This window comes from Bos mutus, chromosome 1, assembly GCF_027580195.1.
Source record: "Bos mutus isolate GX-2022 chromosome 1, NWIPB_WYAK_1.1, whole genome shotgun sequence".
Taxonomy (NCBI): domain Eukaryota; kingdom Metazoa; phylum Chordata; class Mammalia; order Artiodactyla; family Bovidae; genus Bos; species Bos mutus.
Window position 1 is genome coordinate 142665924 of NC_091617.1, and position 19800 is coordinate 142685723.

At 55.2% G+C, this 19800-nt stretch overlaps 1 protein-coding gene across 1 annotated transcript; it reads left to right on the plus strand.

Annotated features, from left to right (window-relative positions):
• The first annotated feature begins 4516 nt into the window (after nucleotides 1-4516).
• Nucleotides 4517-18684, plus strand: RRP1 (ribosomal RNA processing 1). Its single transcript, XM_005907581.3, is given in 14 exon segments — nucleotides 4517-4736; nucleotides 6623-6705; nucleotides 8100-8157; nucleotides 9659-9744; nucleotides 10167-10228; nucleotides 11800-11929; nucleotides 12025-12089; nucleotides 12257-12420; nucleotides 15288-15367; nucleotides 16014-16111; nucleotides 16225-16244; nucleotides 17119-17180; nucleotides 18166-18250; nucleotides 18253-18684. Coding segments are annotated over 14 exon segments (1215 nt in total). The 5' UTR covers nucleotides 4517-4603; the 3' UTR covers nucleotides 18342-18684.
• Nucleotides 18685-19800: the final 1116 nt, after the last annotated feature.

A 19800-nucleotide genomic window follows, 5' to 3' on the forward strand; every position in this document is an offset into this window, starting at 1 on the left:
GAGTCAATCCTTGTTACCATTTTGCTGTATCTGCTTGTGTACTACATGTATGTGATCATTTATCCATTTATTGATATCACGACATTTAACTCTCACCGAACACGTCACCGTTATTTCCTAAAAGTTGAGACATTCTTCTCCACCATGTGCTGGCAAACTATAATCACTGGGCCTAATCCTGGCCCATCACTTGTTTTTGTAAATAAATTTTTATTAGAGTCGCATCCATTCATTTACATGTTGCCTGTAGCTGCTTTAGGCACCAAAGGAGCAATTGTTTTGGCCCACAAAGATGGAAATATTGACTACCCTGCCTGTGCAGAAAAGCATTAATATAAGGCCTGACTGCTATCCTTAGGGAGTCCAGCAAATGAGTTTGACCCTTAGCTGGGAACCTGGATTTGGGGATTTTCCTCATCGCCCTTAAAACTCAACATTCAAAAACTTAAGGTCATGGCCTCCAGGCCCATCACGTCATGGCAGATAGATGGGGAAAAAGTGGAAGTAAAGCAGATTTTATTTTCTTAGGCTCCAAAATCACCGAAGATGGTCACTATGGTACTGAATAGTGTGTGGGTCGGGCTGCTCACCGCTCAAAAGCCAATACACAGGCCAGGTTGGTGGAAAGGAGAGTTTGCTTTATTTAAAATGTTGACAACTGTCTGGGGGGTAGGGTGGCAGACATTTGTCCAAAGGCCAACTGCTACCCCCTGAAAAGCAGGGGTTGAGAGGTTTTATAGACAGAGTTGGGGTGGAGAGCTTACATGCAGAAAGAGCACAGTCATCTTCAAATTGGTCGTCAGTGGTCTGACCAGCATCATCTTGGTTGTTTTAGGTGCAGTTAATCTTCAGTTCCAGGGTCCATTTGTTCCCATTTCTTTGCAGCCAGTTCTCAGACATGTGGCAGCTCATGTCCTGGGTACAGCCTGGTCATCATGTACTTAACTTTTTCACCTGGTGTTTTGGTATCTACACGACAGCTCACAGGATATGATTCAGAATGTTATCTATAGCCCTTGAGAAAGAACTACAGGTCCATGACTATGCTTAACAACTACACTATTATTACTTAGTCTCCTTAGACTGTTTTTCTTTGTTTTCACATGTTCTCATTTCTCTGATTAAACTTATTCTTTGACTAAAGTTTTCCACATACAAAAGGCAGGCAGAAGACATGGAGGGCAGGCAGGGGGCAAGGACCACAGGGTCCTGCTCTGTTTCAACTGCAACCAGGAAATTAAAAGACGCTTGCTCCTTGGAAGTAAAACTATGACAAACATACACAGTGTATTAAAAAGCAGAGACATCATTTTGTTGACATATGTCTGTATAGTCAGAACTATGGTTTTTCCCGTAGTCATGTATGCATGTGAGAGTTGGGCCATAAAGAAGGCTGAGCACTGAAGAGTTGATGCTTTTGAATTGTGGTGCTGGAGAAGACTCTTGTCTTGGACTCCCTTGGACTGCAAGGAGATCAAATCAGTCAATCCTAAAGGAAATCAATCCTGAATATTCCTTGGAAGGACTGATGCTGAAAGTGAAGCTCTAGTCCTTTGGCCACCTGATGCAAACAGCCAACTCACTGGAAAAGACCCTGATACTGGGAAAGACTGAGGGTAGGAGGAGAAGGGGGAGATAGAGGATAATATGGTTGGATGGCATCCAACTCAATAGACATGAGTCTGAGCTAACTCCGGATGATAGTGAAGGACAGGGAAGCCTGGCATGCTGCTCTCCATGAGGTCGCAAAAAGTCAGACTCTACTTAGTGAGTGAACAACAACAACCCCATCACCCTAATTGTGATAAGAGTGACTCATGGGCCTAAGGCGTTTGGGCCAACAACACAGCAGGTGCTGAACATCTGCTCTCCCTGTGGGAGTCTGGAATTTGGGTGTGTCTGGTAGAGGGTGCTGTGACCAGCTCATAATAACAACTCTGGGCTTTTTGTTTTAACTTTTTAGCAGTGTTTCAGGTCATTCGGGAGACCAGGGATCTCTGCAGTGGAAGTGGACAGTGTTGACTACTGGACCACCAGGGAAGTCCCCTAAAAGCTCCAGACTCTGACCTCTAACAAGCTCCTTCTGACATTCAATGTGTTGTCATAGCTGTTTGCTGGGAAGTTAGGGGAACACGTGCTCTTTAAACCTTTCCCTGTGCTTTGAATCCTTTTGCCATAATAAATCACAGCCAAGAGCCTTCCTAGTGAATCAATGAATCTGGGGATCCTGGGTCCCCCTGACACATGACCCTTACTGAAAAAGGCTACTGAGGGGCGCTGTCCCGGAACAGGTTCGCGACTGCCTCCCCCTGCTCTGTGTGTCGCCTCCGCCTTTCTGTGTTCCAGGCCGGTCGCAGACCTACAGGGTGAACGAGGTCAGTGCAGCGTGCCCCAAGGGTGAGGGTGCTGTAGCCGGGGGCCCGCCAGGGCAGCAGGCCACTGCAGGTGTAGGTGATACTCGCGCAAACCCCGCTGTGACTACCCTCCCCTGGCATCATGGCGTTTTCTGATGCCCCTGGCCTGAACCAACATTCACTGGGGGCTTTCTATAATTCCACCACTCCTCTGTCAGTGCTCGCTGGCATTCTTTGCTAAAGAAGAGCCTTCCCTCAGCAGCCAAGGGTGAGCTACAGCACCTCTCCACCTCCCAAAAGGCGGGCAAATGCTGGCCTCCTTTTACTTGTCGGTAAATCCTGAAAGATGATGCTGTGAAAGTGCTGCACTCAATATGCCAGCAAATTTGGAAAACTCAGTAGTGGCCACAGGACTGGAAAAGGTCAGTTTTCATTCCAATCCCAAGGAAAGGCAATGCCAAAGAATGCTCAAACCACCGCACAATTGCACTCATCTCACACGCTAATAAAGTAATGCTTAAAATTCTCCAAGCCAGGCTTCAGCAATACGTGAACCATGAACTTGCAGATGTTCAAGCTGGTTTTAGAAAAGGCAGAGGAACCAGAGATCAAATTGCCAACATCTGCTGGGTCATTGAAAAAGCAAGAGATTTCCAGAAAAACATCTATTTCTGCTTTATTGACTATGCCAAAGCCTTTGACTGTGTGAATCACAATCAACTGTGGAAAATTCTTAAAGAGATGGGAATATCAGACCACCTGACCTGCCTCTTGAGAAATATGTATGCAGATCAGGAAGCAACAGTTAGAACTGCACATGGAGCAACAGACTGGTTCCAAATAGGAAAAGGAGAACATCAAGGCTGTATATTGTCACCCTGCTTATTTAACTTATATGCAGAGTACATCATGAGAAACGCTGGACTGGAAGAAACACAAGCTGGAATCAAGATTGCCGGGAGAAATATTAATAACCTCAGATATGCAGATGACACCACCCTTATGGCAGAAAGTGAAGAAGAACTAAAGAGCCTCTCGATGAAAGTGAAAGAGGAGAGTGGAAAAGTTGGCTTAAAGCTCAACATTCAGAAAACTAACATCATGGCATCTGGTCCCATCACTTCATGGCAAATAGATGGGGAAACAGTAGAAACAGTGGCTGACTTTATTTTTCTGGGCTCCAAAATCACTGCAGATGGTGACTGCAGCCATGAAATTAAAAGACGCTTACTCCTTGGAAGGAAAGTTATAACCAACCTAGACAGCATATTCAAAAGCAGAGACATTACTTTGCCAACAAAGGTCCATCTAGTCAAGGCTGTGGTTTTTCCAGTGGTCATGTATGGATGTGAGAGTTGGACTATAAAGAAAGCTGAGTGCTGAAGAATTGATGCATTTGAACTGTGGTGTTGGACAAGACTCTTGAGAGTCCCTCGAACTGCAAGGAGATCCAACCAGTCCATCCTAAAGGAGATCAGTCCTGGGCGTTCGTTGGAAGGACTGACGTTGAAGCTGAAACTCCAATACTTTGGCCACCTGATGCGAACAGCTGACTCATTTGAAAAGACCCTGATGCTGGGAAAGATTGAGGGCAGGAGGAGAAGGGGACGACAGAGGATGAGATGGTTGGATGGCATCACCAACTCAGTGGACATGGGTTTGGGTGGACTCCGGGAGTTGGTGATGGACAGAGAGGCCTGGCGTGCTGCGGTTCATGGAGTCGCAAAGAGTCGGACACGACTGAGCGACTGAACTGAACTGAGAATGAATGGGGAGAAGGCAATGGTAACCCACTCCAGTACCCTTGCCTGGAAAATCCCATGGACGGAGGAGCCTGGTAGGCTGCAGTCTATGAGGTCCCTACGAGTTGGACACGACTGAGGGACTTCACTTTCACTTTACAGTTTCATGCATTGGAGAAGGAAATGGCAACTCACTCCAGTGTTCTTGCCTGGAGAATCCCAGGGACGGGGAAACCTGGTGGGCTGCGTCTATGGGGTCGCACAGAGTCGTACGCGACTTAGCAGCAGCAGCAGCAGCAGCAGAATGAATGGAGCCAGAGCCCCACGCACTTGTCATTACGGGGCCTTGCCACTAGGAGACGGAGGCGTGCGACCCGGGAGAATTTGGCGCGGACATGTGACGTCACGCCGAGTGCTGGAGAGGCTGGCGCGGGCGTGTGACGTCACGCAACGCGCCCAGGCATAGCGGCGAGGTAACTGGTATCGTGGGGTCTCGGCAGGGTCGCCATGGGTCCGCGAGTAAAACTCCCGCCCGAAATCCAGCTGGCGCAGCGGCTGGCGGGGAACGAGCAGGTGACCCGGGACCGGGCGGTGAGGAAGCTCCGGAAATACATCGTCGCCAGAACTCAGCTGGCCGAAGGTTGGCGCGGGGTTGGCGGGATGTGGGCGGGGGGCGTCTCGCGAACCAGGCCGGGCTGGGGGCGCGGGGGCCCGGATTGGGGGCCGGTGGTCCGAGTTAGCTGACTTTCCAACCGCGTGGAGCCTCCACGTGGTCCGCCCGGCCGGGCCGTGGCGATGCTTCCGCCTACCCCACCGCTCGCGCTCCCGCCTGTTCGAACGCTTGGCCCTGATCCCCTTATCCACGCTGACTGATTTGAAGGTGCGCGGCGTTCTCGGCCGCTATATGTCCCTCTGCGGAGGGCCACCCCCCGCCCCAGCCAAGCCCCTAATCTATTTCCAGTTCAGACTTGCCTACTCTGGGAGCAGGATCCTGTCAACCCGTATATCCCGCTACCCCTGCTCCCCACTGTTGGGCACCATGTTTTTTCTCTCAGAGCGGCGTTTGTCGCTGTTGATAGTGTTTTCTTGTGTAATTGTTGGATTGTCGTCTGAGTTTCATGCAGCATACAGCTGTCAGAAATCACGCTCCTTAGTGGTTCTCAGAATGTGGCTCCATCAGCAACTTCAGCATCACCTGGACATTTGCTAGACATGTAAATTTGTGAGTCCCATCCAAGCCCTGCTGAATCAGAAGCTCTGGCAGATGGGCTGTGTATGTGCTTAGTCTTGTCAGCCATCTTCTACTCTTTGTGACCCTATGGGCCGTAGCCCACCAGGCTCCTCTCTGCATGGGATTCTCCGGACAAGAATACTGGAGTGGGTTGCCATTTCCTCCTCCAGGGGATCTTACCAACAGGGATGGAGCCCATGTCTCTTATGTCTCCTGCATTGGCAGGCAAGTTCTTTATCACTCATGCCACCTGGGAAGTCCAGCAATCTTTCAAGAAACCCGCCAGGTGATGCCATCCTATTAATAAAGTCTGAGAACCACTGCTCTGAAACTGCCAGCACATAGTTAAGAGCTCAGTCTATACTTGTTGGCTGATTTTATGTATCTGTCTTCATCAGTCAGTTTATATATTCGTCATTCAGTCCAGTTGCTCAGTCGTGTCTGACTCTTTGTAACCCCATGGCCAACTCCCAGAGCCTGCTCAAACTCATGTCCATCGAGTCAATGATGCCATCCAACCATCTCATCCTCTGTCGTCCCCTTCTCCTGCCTTCAGTCTTTCACAACATCAGGGTCTTTTGCAATGAGTCAGTTCTTCTAATCAGGTGGTCAAAGTATTGGAGCTTCAGCTTCAGCATGAGTCCTTCCAATAAATATTCAGGACTGATTTCCTTTAGGATTGATTCGTTTGATCTTCTTGCAGTCCAAGGGACTCTCAGAGTCTTCTCCAACACCACAGTTCAAAAGCATCAATTCTTTGGTGCTCAGCTTCTTCACGGTCCAACTCTCACATCTATACGTGACTACTGGAAAAACCATAGCTTTGATTAGACGGATGTTTGTCGGCAAAGTAATGTCTCTGATTTTTAATATGCTGTCTAGTTTTGTCATAACGAGCCTGAATGAGGAAATGTGTAACTTTAAATTTGAAAAGTGTACCAAGCCCGGGTGTAACACTGGGTGATCTGTGGCCAACAGGTTCCCATGCGTAGCCACCATCCAGCCCAAGAAACTGTGACTCATTCAATTTTGAATCTGAAAAATGGAGCACAGTCTCTGATACTTGGAGATTCTCGGTAAACATTTATTGAATGAATCAAAGAACAGTTACCTGCAGGAGACCCTGCAGCCACTGGCCCAGCAGGTTCTGGGTTGGGAGGATTGGTTGAGAGCGAGGGCCAGGCGCCTGTACAGTAAGAGGACTTTGGTCTGATTCAGGCAGTCACAGTTCTCTGGCTGTTCTGGCACTGAAAGATGGTGTTCCTTTAGTCTGAATGGTCCCGTTTCTGGCGCAGGTGGTTTCACTCATGATGAGCTGCTGAAGGTGTGGAAAGGGCTGTTCTATTGCATGTGGATGCAGGACAAGCCACTGCTGCAGGTGAGCGCCCAGGAGGCTACAGAAGGCACCGGGGCCACAGTATCAGTGGGAGGGTGGACGAGCATGTTGTCAGCCCTCATTTTGCTCCAGCAGACGTACTGAGCGCAGTTTTATAGCTTTGATGCTATTTTTCCTTAAGGCCTGGAGGGCCATGGCCTTGGGTTAGGGAGGGTCTCACACTTGGTGAGTTGGGCACCATAGCGATGCTGGTGAATGCCAGGGTACATTGTGGCTGAAAATTGGGTTTTCTGGCTTTTTTTGGCCGGGGGTGGGAGCGGTTGTGGGCTCTTAGTACCCTGATCAGGACCAGGGATTGAACCCATTGTCCTGCAGAGGAAGCTTAGCGTCCTAACCACTGGACCACTGGAGAAGTCCCTGGGTTGCCTGTTTTGTGTTTGTCAGAGATGATGAGCTGAGTGCAAAAATGCTGGAAACCAGGGGACAGCATCCAAGTCTTCTGAGACAAGTATTTTTTCCTTTTTTCTAATTGTTTGGCCGCACCAGGTCCTAGTTGCGGCGTGTGGGATCTAGTTCCCTGACCTGGATCAAGCCTGGGCCCCCTGCATTGGGAGCATGGAATGGTCTTAGCCACTGGACCACCAGGGGAGTCCCTAGCCTTTTTTTCTTAATTGTCTTTTATAAAGATAGGCCTTATGTTTTAGAGCAGTTTTAGTTTCACAGCAACACGAGAGGAGAAGGTACTGCGATTTCTCACCTGCCACCTCCCCCCGTACTCAACACCCCCACGGGAGTGGGCCCTTTCTCACAATCCATGGACCCACCCAGCACATCATCAGCACCCAGAGGCCGTGAGGGTTGCCCTGTTGTACCATCCGTGGGTTGAGTACGTGTATCATGGCGCGTGTCCATCGCTGTGTACCTTACAGAGTGGTGTCACTGCCCTCAAGACACGCCTTTCTTGGGGTGTGTCTCAGTGGGAATTGTTCACGCTTCGGAACACCCTGCGTGGTGAGGGTACTTAGTGAAGTTCAGAGGCTACACTGGGGCCCAGTGCACGAGGTGGGCTTGTACACCGAGGCGGCAGGCAGCTGCTAACCTGGGGGTCTCCTCAGCCCCCTCTCGGGTGGCTGTGTGCTCTCAGGCTCCTGCTCCCCTCCCCGCTTTGACTGTCAGTCTCCTTTACTGAGTGATGGTCTTTGGTCAGGAGGGCAGTCCCTGCCCCTGCTTTTTGTGGGGCTAGATGGGCATGGCCTTCAGGGGAGGCCTCTTCTAGTGGTGTGAGACTTCCAGACTCCAGGCTCGCTGGGCTGTGGGGCCCTGTGGAGCCGGATCGCACGATGAGTGAGGACAGTTAAGTTTCTTCCTGCCGCTGCTTGTCGCACAGAAGCCCATTTGTTCGGGGACTGAGGGCATTTGTCTTGTTTCCTGTGCAGGAGGAACTTGGCCGGACCATTTCCCAGCTTGTCCATGCTTTCCAGACCACAGAGGCACGTAAGTATCCTTGCCACGGTGAGCCCCAGCAGTGAGGCTGGATCCGCAGAGACCCAGCCCCTGAACACGAGGCCTGCGTTCTGAGGCTGGGAGCGAGGGCCCCATCCCGGCCAGTGTTTGCTGGTGCGGGAGAGGCTACTCTGCTTTCCAGCATGTGTTCCTCACTCACCCAGGACAGAGGTCTGGAGCTGTCCGAGATCTGGAGGGCTAATGCCTTCCATTTAGAATCTTGGTGGAAGCTGTGGAGTGTCCGCAGCTGACGGCGTGTGCTCCCTGCAGTGTGTCTTCCTGAGTCTTCTTTGGACCAGCATCAGGGATCCTCAGCCCTGTCGCCTGCCCTTTGGCATCACTTGTGTCTTTAGAAATCCTGATGTGTATGTAGACCCTGGTCCTGTTGAGCCGAGCTGTGGGGATGGGGCCCGTGTGCCAGCATCTGTGACCTCCCTACCCTGCTCCAAGGGCAGCCAAGGCTGGGCGGTCTCCCTGGCCTGGACCTTGGGACCACTGGGACCATTGCTGGTGGTGCCCTGGCTGTGTGGGTAGGTGTAGTTCGGTTATGGTTAAGTAGCCAAAGTCATCAGAAGCAGGGGTTGTGCAGTTACAGACACTACTTTCTTCTCTTGGGAGACTCTCTGTACTGCATGTGAGGAAGTCCATTCTCTGTAAGTTTCACCTTTTAAGAACATGCAGAAACGTTTCCGTGCTCAGCATGAGGGCGGGTACAGAGCGTTCAGTTGGTGACACTTGAGTGAGGTAATGGACGCAGTTCTGTCCTTCACTGGGCTGTCTGACCAGCCCTCTCTCTGGGGATGCTCTGCAGCAGGCGATAGTGGTGGCCTTCATGTCCTGAGGTCAGGGCATCAGCAGGCCAGGATCCCTTCAGGCCTCTTCTCTGGGAGTGTGGATGGCCGTCTCTTCCTGTGTCCTCACGTGGCCGTCTGGCTGTGCATATCTGTGTCTTGAATCACCAGTGGCCTTTTCTCTTCATCGCCTCTTTAAAGACCTGTCTCCCAAGTATAGTTATATACTGAGGGTTGAGGATTAGGACTTTGGGGACCTGGTTGAACCCACAGCCCCCTGGTCCTGACATACCTGTTATTGGCAGGGTTTTGTGTTTGATCAGGTCAGTGGATCCAGTGGGGTAAGTGGTGGGGTGGGGTGTAGGTGATGGGGCAGGGGCAGTGGCAGTGCTTGCGTGGGGAGGTGCGGCCTGGGCAGCACCTCTCCTGCCAGGCCTCACCTTCTCTTTACGCTTGATGTTCAGAGGATGTGGCTATGGTTCAGGCTTGTGGCTGGGCTGTACTTTTCTTTCTGAGGTTCCTGAAAGTCCCATTTTTAAGGCAGATCCGCAGCACTGCTCTTAGCGCACTCAGGCCGAGGAGCCCCAAGGCCACTGCCGTGGGACCTCCTGACCAGGTTTCTTCATGGTCTCTGCTCTCCCCTGCCCTCCAGAGGTGGCTGCCGCTTCCCCCCAACCCTTCTGGTCTTGTCCCTCCCCCAGAGCACCTGTTCCTTCAGACCTTCTGGCAGACCATGAACCGTGAGTGGCCGGGCATCGACAGGCTGCGTCTGGACAAGTTTTACATGGTGAGGATGTGGCCCGCTCCCCGCAAGGGGCCCCACAGTGCTGGGCTGGGGAACAGCGCTCCGGGAGCCGAGCTCGGCGTCCAGGCACCTGGTCTTGGTGCCCCTGCCCAACAGTGGCGAGGGCAAGGCCCCTGAGGGGTGAGCACCGCGTGGCACAGACCTGTGTGTCTGGAGGCTTCGCTCCCGCAGAGGGGCTTCTTCTCGTCCTATTTTCACTCTGGGAACATCCATCATAGCCATCAGTCCTGGTGCTACGGTCACTCCCCAGCGTCCATCCTGCTGCTCCTGGGAGGCTGGCATCCCGGCCCGGGGCCCAGCCCCCAGCCACTCTGGAGGGCCCATGGTGCACAGTGGGCACACAGATGGCAGGCAGCGGGGATGTCTGGGCTGGGCTGCTCACGGGGTCTCCTCCTGTGCCACAGCTCATGCGGATGGTCCTACGCGAGGCCCTGACGGTGCTGCAGACGCAGGGATGGGACGAGAGGTGGGTGCCGCAGCCGCCCGTGCTGCTCACACCCATTGCTGGGTGGTCTGTATCCTTCCAGACTGAGGGTCTGTGTTTCCTGGCTCACCTTAGGCCTCCCTAGCAACTGGCAGCTGGGTGGGCTCCTCCAGTAGGGCTGGGCAGGGCTCTGCTGGTCTTAGCTATCCCTCCCCGCTAGTCCCTCCTGGAGACAGGTGGGCAGGGCTCCCTGGGCAGATGGGCGGGGCTACTGCTGCCTGGACCTGTCTGTCACCCGCGGCCCTGCGTCCTGGTTCTGCCAGCCAGCAGGTTTCCAAACCTCCAGGGGGCGGTCTGACATCACAACATAAAGTGAGTTTCTGCAGATTCATGTTTTAAAGTTTTTGAAATTAAATTTTTTAAAAAACTTTTTTTTTTAATGATAGGGGGGATGTGTGCTCAGTATAAAGAACCCAGAAAAACTTTTTAAAAACATTGAAAAGCAATTTTAATTCCAGCAGACAAGTATTTAAAAAATTTTTTTTTGGCTGTGCTGCATGGGTCGTGGGGCCTCAGTTCCCCAACCAGGGTTTGAACCCCAGTTTGAACCCTGGCCATGGCAGTGAAAGCCGGAATCCACTAGGCCACCAGGAGACTCTGACAGTTACTCTTAAAATATGGTGGTGGTCTGTGTTTGGTACAAAAGGGGTGTGGAGTTGGGTGTGGAATTTATAGAGACTGCTTTTTTATTTTACTGAAAGTGTGTCCAAACATCCCACCTGAGTGTCCTGCCGCCACCAAATTTGGGGAGGGCGGGTGCTAGGGGAAAGGGCTTAGAAACAGCAGATTTTGAATTGATTTGTGTTTAAAAAGTGATGGTAAAGTAATTTATTTTTAAGCATAAGGATAATAAATCTAGGACCCAGATGTCAAAACAGCTGCCAGACTGGAAAGGGCAGCTTACGGCCCGCATCGCTGTAGGACTTTTCCATCTTCTGGATTACAGAGTTCAAGTCTTAGCCCTGGCCTAACCTCCAGCCAATAAAAAATCACCAGGAGTTGGACTGTAGTTACTGGAGCTGTTTTTCTACATTGAGAATGGCTGTGGGTAACTTGACTCCACGTTTAGGGCCAGGCTGCCTCTGGTTTTTAGTGATCTTCATCCTTAAAAATCCTGTGAAGGCCTGAGGCTGGCAGTGTCCCTCATATCAGGATTTAGGGCTCTGCTGTCTTGGTCGAGGGAGGGGTGGTGCAGGGTTTGCAGTGGGCTCAGTGGAAGCGATGCTATTACTTGTGTTAATTTGGGGGGTGTTGTTAGGAAGGTAGTTCCATCCTCATTGTTGCTGGTAATTCAGCCTCAGATCCTTAATGAAGAAGCTGGTAGCCTCCCGTTGCCCTGTGTAAACAGCTAGTTTATCTGCTTTTCTGGCTCTTTTCCATTCTCACACATGTAATAGACTGAGGGTGACATTCGGTAAGTATGTGTGTGTCATGGCCTGGAGGAGAGGTCTCCGGCCCCGGCCTGGGTCACTTCTGGTCCAGGGACAGCACCCTGGTGTTGCTGGTGTCAGCGGCCCCTGGTGCTGCTGCCTGACTTGCCGCTTCTTCCCCAGACAAACCGAACGGCTGCTGGAGCTGCTAACGACAGAGATCCTGCACCCGGACAGTGAAGCCCCCAACGGGGTGAAGAGCCACTTCATCGAGATCTTCCTGGAGGAGCTGACCAAAGTGGGCGCCCACGAGGTAGGTGGTCGGCAGCTGGGCAGGGCGAGGCGGGCAGTAGCCAGGCTGCTCGGTGCCTGTGGCCTGGGAGCTGAGCCCCAGCCCTCTCCCTGCAGCTGACCGCGGACCAGAACCTCAGGCTCATCGGGCCCTTCTGCACGATCGCTGCCCAGACTCAGGAGTGAGTGCTGTCTCCCGCCTGCCTCCTCTGTTCTGTTGAGTCCCTGAGGAGCTGCCCTTGGAAGATGCCGTGTGCTCACAACAGTCCAGCGAGGTCCAGAGGCCAGCATGGGGAGGGGCGGGCTCAAGCATGGTCCATCCTGACGGCGGCTCTGTGTTTCCCCTCAGCTCCCTGGTTTTGCACAACATCGCTCAAGGCATCTTTGAAACAATCGTGGAGCAGGCCCCACTGGCCATTGAAGAGCTCATGAATGAACTGGAGGAGGAGGAGCTGTCGGAGGAGGAGGAGGAGGCGCAGGAGCCGGGCCTGCTGTCCAGAGAGCCCCCTAAAGGTGAGGACCGCACGCCCCAGGGTGACAGCCTGTCCTGGTCCCAGCCTGCGGTGGACCCCCACCTTCCTCTCCTGTCCCACCCCCTTGCTTCTGCTCTTACCCCTGAAGTCTGTTCTCAGTGCGGCAGCTGGGCTGACCTTGGAATAAACACATGTGCCGGTCACTCTCCTGGCGCCCACTCCATGGCCCCCGCCTCCTCACAACTCCCCAGGCTCTGTTCCTGTCACTGGGTATCCGCCCCGCCCCTGTGGGGTCTCTGCCCTCCGTCCTCCTGCCCTGCCCACCGTTTAGAGTGCAGCCTCCCAGTCCCTACCCAGCTTGCTCAATGGGCATTTCCATGGTGGATCACTTTTTGGAATAAATCACTTAAAATTACATAAGTCACTTGCTCATCTTTCTGGCCTGTCTCCCACCACTGGGTGCCCAGCCCCACCCACCAGGGTGGGAGCTGTGTGTCCCTGATGTTGGGAGTGGGGCCCGTGGATCAAGCTGGACGAGGGAGAGGGTATGAACGAAGAGCAGCAGGCAGCTCGAGTGAGCGTCCCCCTTGGAGGCCGGGCCCGTGGGCCTGCGTCGACAGTGTCCGGTCCAGCCCGTCCACCTTGTGCTAAGTGGGTCCTTGGGGGCGCCAGCTAGGCTCATGGCCGTGTCCTCAGGGGAACTGTGTGGTGGGTCCTCGTGCCTTTAGGGGTGCGTGTCCTCCACCAGCTTCAGACTTTTCCACCCCGGCGTTTTGTTGTGGAACACACGTGACGTGAGGTCTACCAGCTTAGCCGTGTGTAAGTGCACAGCTCAGTGGCACTAAGTGTGTTCGCATTGTACAGCTGTCATCACTGTCCGTCTCTGGAACTTCTCATCTTCCCAGACCGAAGCTGTCGCCGTGCCTGCCCCTGCCCAGCTCAGCTCCTGGCACCGGGCGCCCTGCTGTCAGTCCTGTGAGCCTGCCTGTCTGGCGTCTGTGTCTGTAGCAGCGGGCTCTCACAGTCTGTGTCTCTGTGTCTGGCTTAGCTCCCCGAGCCGCGCCGTATCGTGTGTGGGAATGCTTGAGGCTGAGCGATGCAGCATTGAACGTGTAGTCCGTGTTTTGTCCTGCGTTGGTAGGTGGAGTTTGGGGTTGCTTCCGTGTTTCTCTGTTGTGGTTAATGCTATTATGAATACGGGTGTACGAATATCTGTTTGAGACCCTGCTTTCGATCCTTTTTGGTCTGTGCCCAGAGTGGGATCGCTGGGTCCTCGGGTAAGCCGTGCTTAACTTTCTAGGAACCGCCACCCTGCTCGCACAGCGGCGGCCTCGTGCGTCCCGGGCGGCAGTGCGAGAGGGCTGCGGCCCCCGCGCTCCGTCTCCTGCCGCCTTTGATAGCGGCGCTCCTCCTGAGTGCAGTGCTGTCGAGAGGGCTGCGGCCCCCGCGCTCCGTCTCCTGCCGCCTTTGATAGCGGCGCTCCTCCTGAGTGCAGTGCTGTCGCCGGGGTTGCGGTTTCGTTTCCCTAGTGACTGTGGGTGTCAGGCACCTTTTCATGCGCTTGTTGGCTCTTCACGTATTTTTGGAGGAATGTTTACTTAAGGCCTTGGCCCATTTTTTGAGTCATTGTTTTTTCATTGTGTTTTAGGAGGCCTTCATATGTTCTGGCATCTTCCCTAGTAGCTCAGTTGGTAAAAGAATTTGCCTGCAATGCAGGAGACCCTGGAGACGAAATGGCACGCCACTCCAGTACGTTTGCCTGGGGAACCCCATGCACAGAGGCCCTGGCGGGCTGCAGTCCGTGGGATCGCGGAGAGTCGGACGCTTGCTCTTTCCCGTGTTCTGGCTGTAGCTCCTCCCCAGGTTGTGATGTGCAGGAGTCTTCTGCTGTACGGGCGGTCTTCTTAACTCTATTCATGGTCCCTTGATGTACAGATTTGAAAGTTCTCATCAAGTCTGGTTGTCTTAATTTTCCATGTTACCTGTGCCTTTAGTCTAAGAAATCGTGGCCAGATCCAGTCTCCTGAGGCTTTTGCCCTATGTTTGCATCTGAGTTTCGCTGTTTTGTTTCTTTCTTTAGGTCTTTGGTCCGTGTTGAGTTAATTTGGTCTAGCTTCTTTCTCTGTGTGTTGATGTCAGGTGTACTGGCACGTTTGTTGAAGGGACCATCCTTTGGCCCCTGGATGGTCCTGTGCCTTGGGGGGAGGTCATTGGATGGCAGGAGCAAGAGTTGATTGCTGCAGCCTCTGAGGCCAATGTCCTTGCTGGCGCCCCTGGCTTTCCCATTGGTCAGCCATCCCCCTCAACACTCTCCAGCCGTCCTGGACGTCCTTCCTGGCCCTCCTTCCCCTCCTCCTTGTCCTCAGTAGCCTGAGTGACCAGCGCAGATGGACCCAGGGGCCCACGGTGGCCCAGGGCCTGCCCACAGCCCTGCTGTTGTCATTCTTTGCCACACGTGCTCGCCCCTCAGGCCAGCTGGTGATCGAAGCTGTCCTCTGTAGGTGGAGACGGCAGGGCCCCAAGTGTCTGGTGTCCGCTCCCTCACCCGAAACGGCTCTCCCTGCTCGCCTCTTAGTCCAGGCCGCCCCGTGGCCGGACAGCCCCTTCCTCCTCCTCCTCCTGGGGCTCCTGGCCTGCCAATCCTGCCTGAGGTGCCCCCTTGTTTTGTCAGCCCCTCCCGGTTTCACTGGAAGTGATCAGGCCCCACCGCCTCTGGGACGGCTCTTTGGTTCCCTGTCTGTGGAGGCACTGCTGCCCTGGGGCAAGGCCCTCAGCGCTCCTGCCATCCCACTGTGAGCTCCTGAGCCCAGCTGTGGCCCTGGCAGGCAGAGTGCCTGGGCCCCAGGTTGGGCCTGTAGCTCCCGAGGTACTAGGCGTGTCTAAGTCCGTGGGGCCCTTCTGTTCTAGGTTCGGTCTGCAGGACTCAGCGCCCCCTGGACCAGCAGGCAGGAGATGACGATGAGGACGGCACCAGCACTGTCCTCCAGGTGTGTGGCTGGGTCTGTGGGCTGAGCTCTCAGCTCTGCACGTCAGGCAGGGCGGCATCTGTCCGCCTGGGACTGGGTGGGAGGCAGGGACCCCGGAGGCTCGACTGTAGAACACAGACTGGTTGAAAGGGGAGTTGGGGACTGGGCCCCGGGAGGCTGAGCCCAGGTTTCCCCGCTCGGCAGTCACCCCGCCTCTGCTCCCGGCCCCTTCGGGTGCTGGGGCCACTGGGGTGGGACGTGCTGAGTGGGGCCCTTCCAGGTCCCCATCGGAGCCTGAGCTCAGCAGACAAGATCGGGGACTTCAGGTGGATTGGACCCGTAGGGGCCTTCCTAGTCAGTGTCAGATGTTGATTACTTGATGAGTTAATAAGATTTTAGATGTCTTGGGCTAAATTCACCAGATTAATTTTGCTTGTTCCATCCTGCTCGTTTTGACGTGGCTCCCGGAGGACTTATAGTTGTGCAGAGGCTCACCATGCGGCCCCTCATGTCCGCTGGGGCCGGCGTCTGCCGGGTGGAGGCGGGTGTGGGGGCACAGCGGGGGCATCGGGCGGCTGAGCGTTGGTCCTCCTGCTTGTTCCCTGTGGGTCTCCTCCTGGGATCCCCTGGGGGCTGACAGCCTCTGCGGCATCTCTCTGTTGAACAGTTCGACTACAAGGCTGTTGCCGACAGACTGTTTGAGATGGCCAGTCGCCAGGACACCCCTCCGCAGAACAGGAAGCGCCTCTACAAAGTGATCCGGAAGTGAGTGCCCTGGCCCTCTGCTCCACCCATCTTCAGAGATGGTTGGGAGGGCCTTCCCTAGGGGCGACCCCTCCTCGTCAGGCGCGTGGTGAGTGACTCTCTCGTCCCTCCAGGTTGCAGGCCCTCGCAGAAGGTGAGCACTGGGCGCCAGGCGCGACGGCATCTCGTCCTCCCAGGAGTGGATCGGGCCATGCGTGCTCACCCCCCGGCACCGGTGGCTGTGGGGAGGCCAGTGGTGCTAATTTCGGGGAGGCTGCTGCGGGCCTGTGCAGCTCTCGTCCTGGTGAAGCCCAGGGGTTCTCAGGGCTGAGTGTGTGGGGTGAGGGGTGGCTGGCCCGAGAACCTGAATTTCTAGCAAGTTCCCTGGGCCGGCCACACTGCTGCCTGTGGTGCAACATACGGCTCCACTTCTTGGCGTGTGGCTGGTGGAGCTGTATGGCTTGTTCTGAAAGACAGCTTCCTAGAAAGCGTAAGATTGAAGATGTAAGTGTTTCCCCCAAACATTTCATTATGAAAAATTTTAAATACGTGCAAAGTCTCAGGGATTCTACGGTGAGTAGTTAGATTCTACTATCAGCGTTTTCTCATCTTTGATTTATCATATGTCTACCCCCACCCCTCAGTCAGAGCATACTTTCTAAATACTCCATGCTGGGGCAGTACTTTCTAGGTGAAGTTACAGACCACGTGAACATGGGGTTCGTCTGGTGGGTTTTGACTGACATACGCTTGTGTGACCCAAACCCGTCAGTATTCTGAAGGATCTTCTGCCTCTCCCCAGCTAAGTGTACGTGAGGCAGAGCGCAACGCGTTCAGCGCTCCACGTGGGCTCTGCCAGACAGTGTCTGGCAATGCCCTGTGAGCTGCCCTTGGCCGTGTGGGAATCAGACCAGGGCTCCTTGCCCAAAGCTCATGGCTGCGGTGCTCGTGGGGTGCTGGGGGCCGTGGAGGCACGGACCATAAGCACCCTGGCCTGCAGCCTCCTGAGCGCCTGCCTTGGTCCGCAGGCCTCTTCCCTGAACCTGACATCCCAGAAGAAGCATACCGGAATCCGCGGGGCGGGAGGCGGGTGAGAATGAAGAAGCGCTTGTCCGGATCCCAGCTGCAGGACAAGACAGGTAGTCCTCGTGGTGTTGGCTTCGTTACCCGTGTTCTGTTCCCCCCCGCTCCCCTGCTCGTGTGACTGCAGCCTGTCTCCCTCTAGACGTGACTCCCTGCCTCCCTCCCCAGCCTGCTGCAAGCCTCCCTGCCCCACCCCCGACTGCCCACGTGTCCTGGAGATGTGGCACCCTGGCCCAGACGCCCTCGCAGTCCTCCCCATTCTCCTTCCCTGCGGCCTGGTCTGGTGCCTCTTCCTGACCCTTTTCCGTCTTTGGTTTGACCTGCTCCACGCCTCCCCTTGCTCCTCTGCAGCATCCTTAGGAATTCCCTTGATTTTAGAGGCTCCCCCCCCTCCCCCGTGCTCTCTCCTTCCCACCCTTCTTGCTCCTTTCCCCTCCCCCTTTCCCTCCCTCCTCCCCTCCCTACCAGCTGTACACAGGCCAGTGGCTGGAATGCGACCCGCCCTGTGAAGGGCCTCCATTCACCCCTGCACCAGCCCAGGCCAGTCCTGTCCGGGTCTGTTGGTGCCAGGCTGCTCTGCAGTCTGAACGTCTTATGCACCCACGCCAGGCTGGGCCCTGGATGCCACTCACAGCTGTTGCGTTGACTGAGCTCCAGCCCCACCTTCTCAGCAGCCCCCCCACCCCTGTGCACTGAGCCTGGGCCCCCCGTCCATCTCGTCTTCGCCCACGTCCCTCTCTCCCAGTCCTGTCCTCACTCTGGTCGTCCTAAAGGCCCACTTCCCGGCCAGTCTCCGTAGGTTGTGTGCCCACCTGGTGGCTGTGGACCTCCCAGTCTCACTGATGCAGGCCCCTGGGCGGCTGACTCAGGTCCATTCCCAGCGCCGTCATGCTGAACACTGTGTCCCTGCCACCCGGGCCCAGCACCCCAGACAATCTCAGGAGTCAGAGCCGACCTTCTTGATGCTTCGTTCATTCAGCCTTGTGTTTCAGGGAGACATGCAAAGGAGGCCTTACATTCAGACTCGAGCCCAGGATCCACGAGGAGGAGGCGGCGGCAGAGAGCAGGCGGTGACCCCCTGTGCCCCGGGAGCGGCCTGGGGGCCATGGCGGGAGAGGGGCCCCCAGGAGGCAGCGGCGGCCTCGGGTGGGGGCCAAAGCAAAGATAGCCGGTTGCCAGGAGCCAAAGGCGAAAAGGAAGCGGACCCCAGAGGGCCAGAAGTGACATCTCCCAGGCCCCCTGGGAAAATGAGGGGACAAGACAGTTGGGCCGGTCCCCGAGACTCCAGAAACTGACTGCTCCCCAACTTACTGTGTCAAGAGGCAGCCGAGGCCAGGACTCACGGGGTCAGGCCCTCACTTGGTGCCCACGTTCCAGAAACACTGCGGCTGTGCTGACCTCAGCCAGGCCTGCAAAACCTGGGACTGGAGGCCCCCACAGACACCCTCCTTGGGCAGGAGACTGGCGACTCGGCTGGTGTCGATAAATAAACGTGCCACGTGGTGCCTACACGCCAGTCCTGCCCTGGTGTGGTTTCACGGGATGTCCAGTCGCATGGCCTGGCAGGTGCCCGGCGGTTTTGGTGGTGTGCCCCCAGAGCCTGTTTGCGTCTTCCTCAGACCCTGGAGACGATGCCAAGTGTTAACAGTGTCGTCTGCACGTGTACTTCATCAGCTCGGGGTGAGAGCTGACAGTGCTCTGTGCTTTGCGCCAACCTTGTCACGTGGGTGGGAGGGTCAGCTCCCCACCCACCCCTTCTCTGTGACCTGGAGGCAGAGCTGGGCCTGAGGTCCCACGGGCATCTGCCCACCAGGCCCCCTGCTCCTTTCCCCTGGGGTTCAGCTCCTGGCCCGAGCCCTGACTAGACAGGAAATAGAAACGGGATGCAGTGCAGTATGGGCTCTGGGGGGCTTCCAGGTGGAGCTGTGCCCGCAGCAGAGGGCTGCCTGGGTTTCAGGTGGGTGTCTCCAGCCGGGCTGGCCTCTGCCGGGCCGAGGTGTGAGGCTGAGCCCAGCGAGAGGCCCAGCTTCGGGAGAGCCCATTGAGGCTGGAGCTGAACTTCAGTTTACAAAGCCCAGCTGTGTACAGGCTCGTGCCCCCAGGAGGAGGTCCCCAGGGGCCCCCTTCCAGTCCATGTCGGGGCAGGCGGTGGGGAGATTGGAGGGGAGGGGAGTGTTAAGTCCCCAAGTTCACGGTGCTTCTCTCCCCTGTTGACAGAAGTAGTCAACAGTCTGTGATAGGAATAGAAGAGTTTTATCTGAGCCAGACTGAGGACTGGAACCCAGAGGACAGCCTCTCAGAGGGCTGAGGCACTGCCCCAGAGAAGCAAGGTTTTCAGCACAATTTGTTTTTTGGCTGCCCCACCTGGCCTGCAGGGTCTTCCCCGACCAGGAACTGAACCTGTGCCCTGTGTGTTGGGAGCTCAGAGTCCTAACCACCGGACCACCAGGGAAGTCTTCCGCACAGGTTTATGTCTTGTCAGAACAAAAAGTACCGACAAGTCAGGGACACTTTCCTTCACGGTTTCAGAACCAGGCCCACAGGTGCACAGTGAGTCAGCAGGGCCTTGGCACCTGGGCAGGAGTCTTAGGGAAGGACTGGTGTCCCAGGAAAAGAGGCGCTTAATC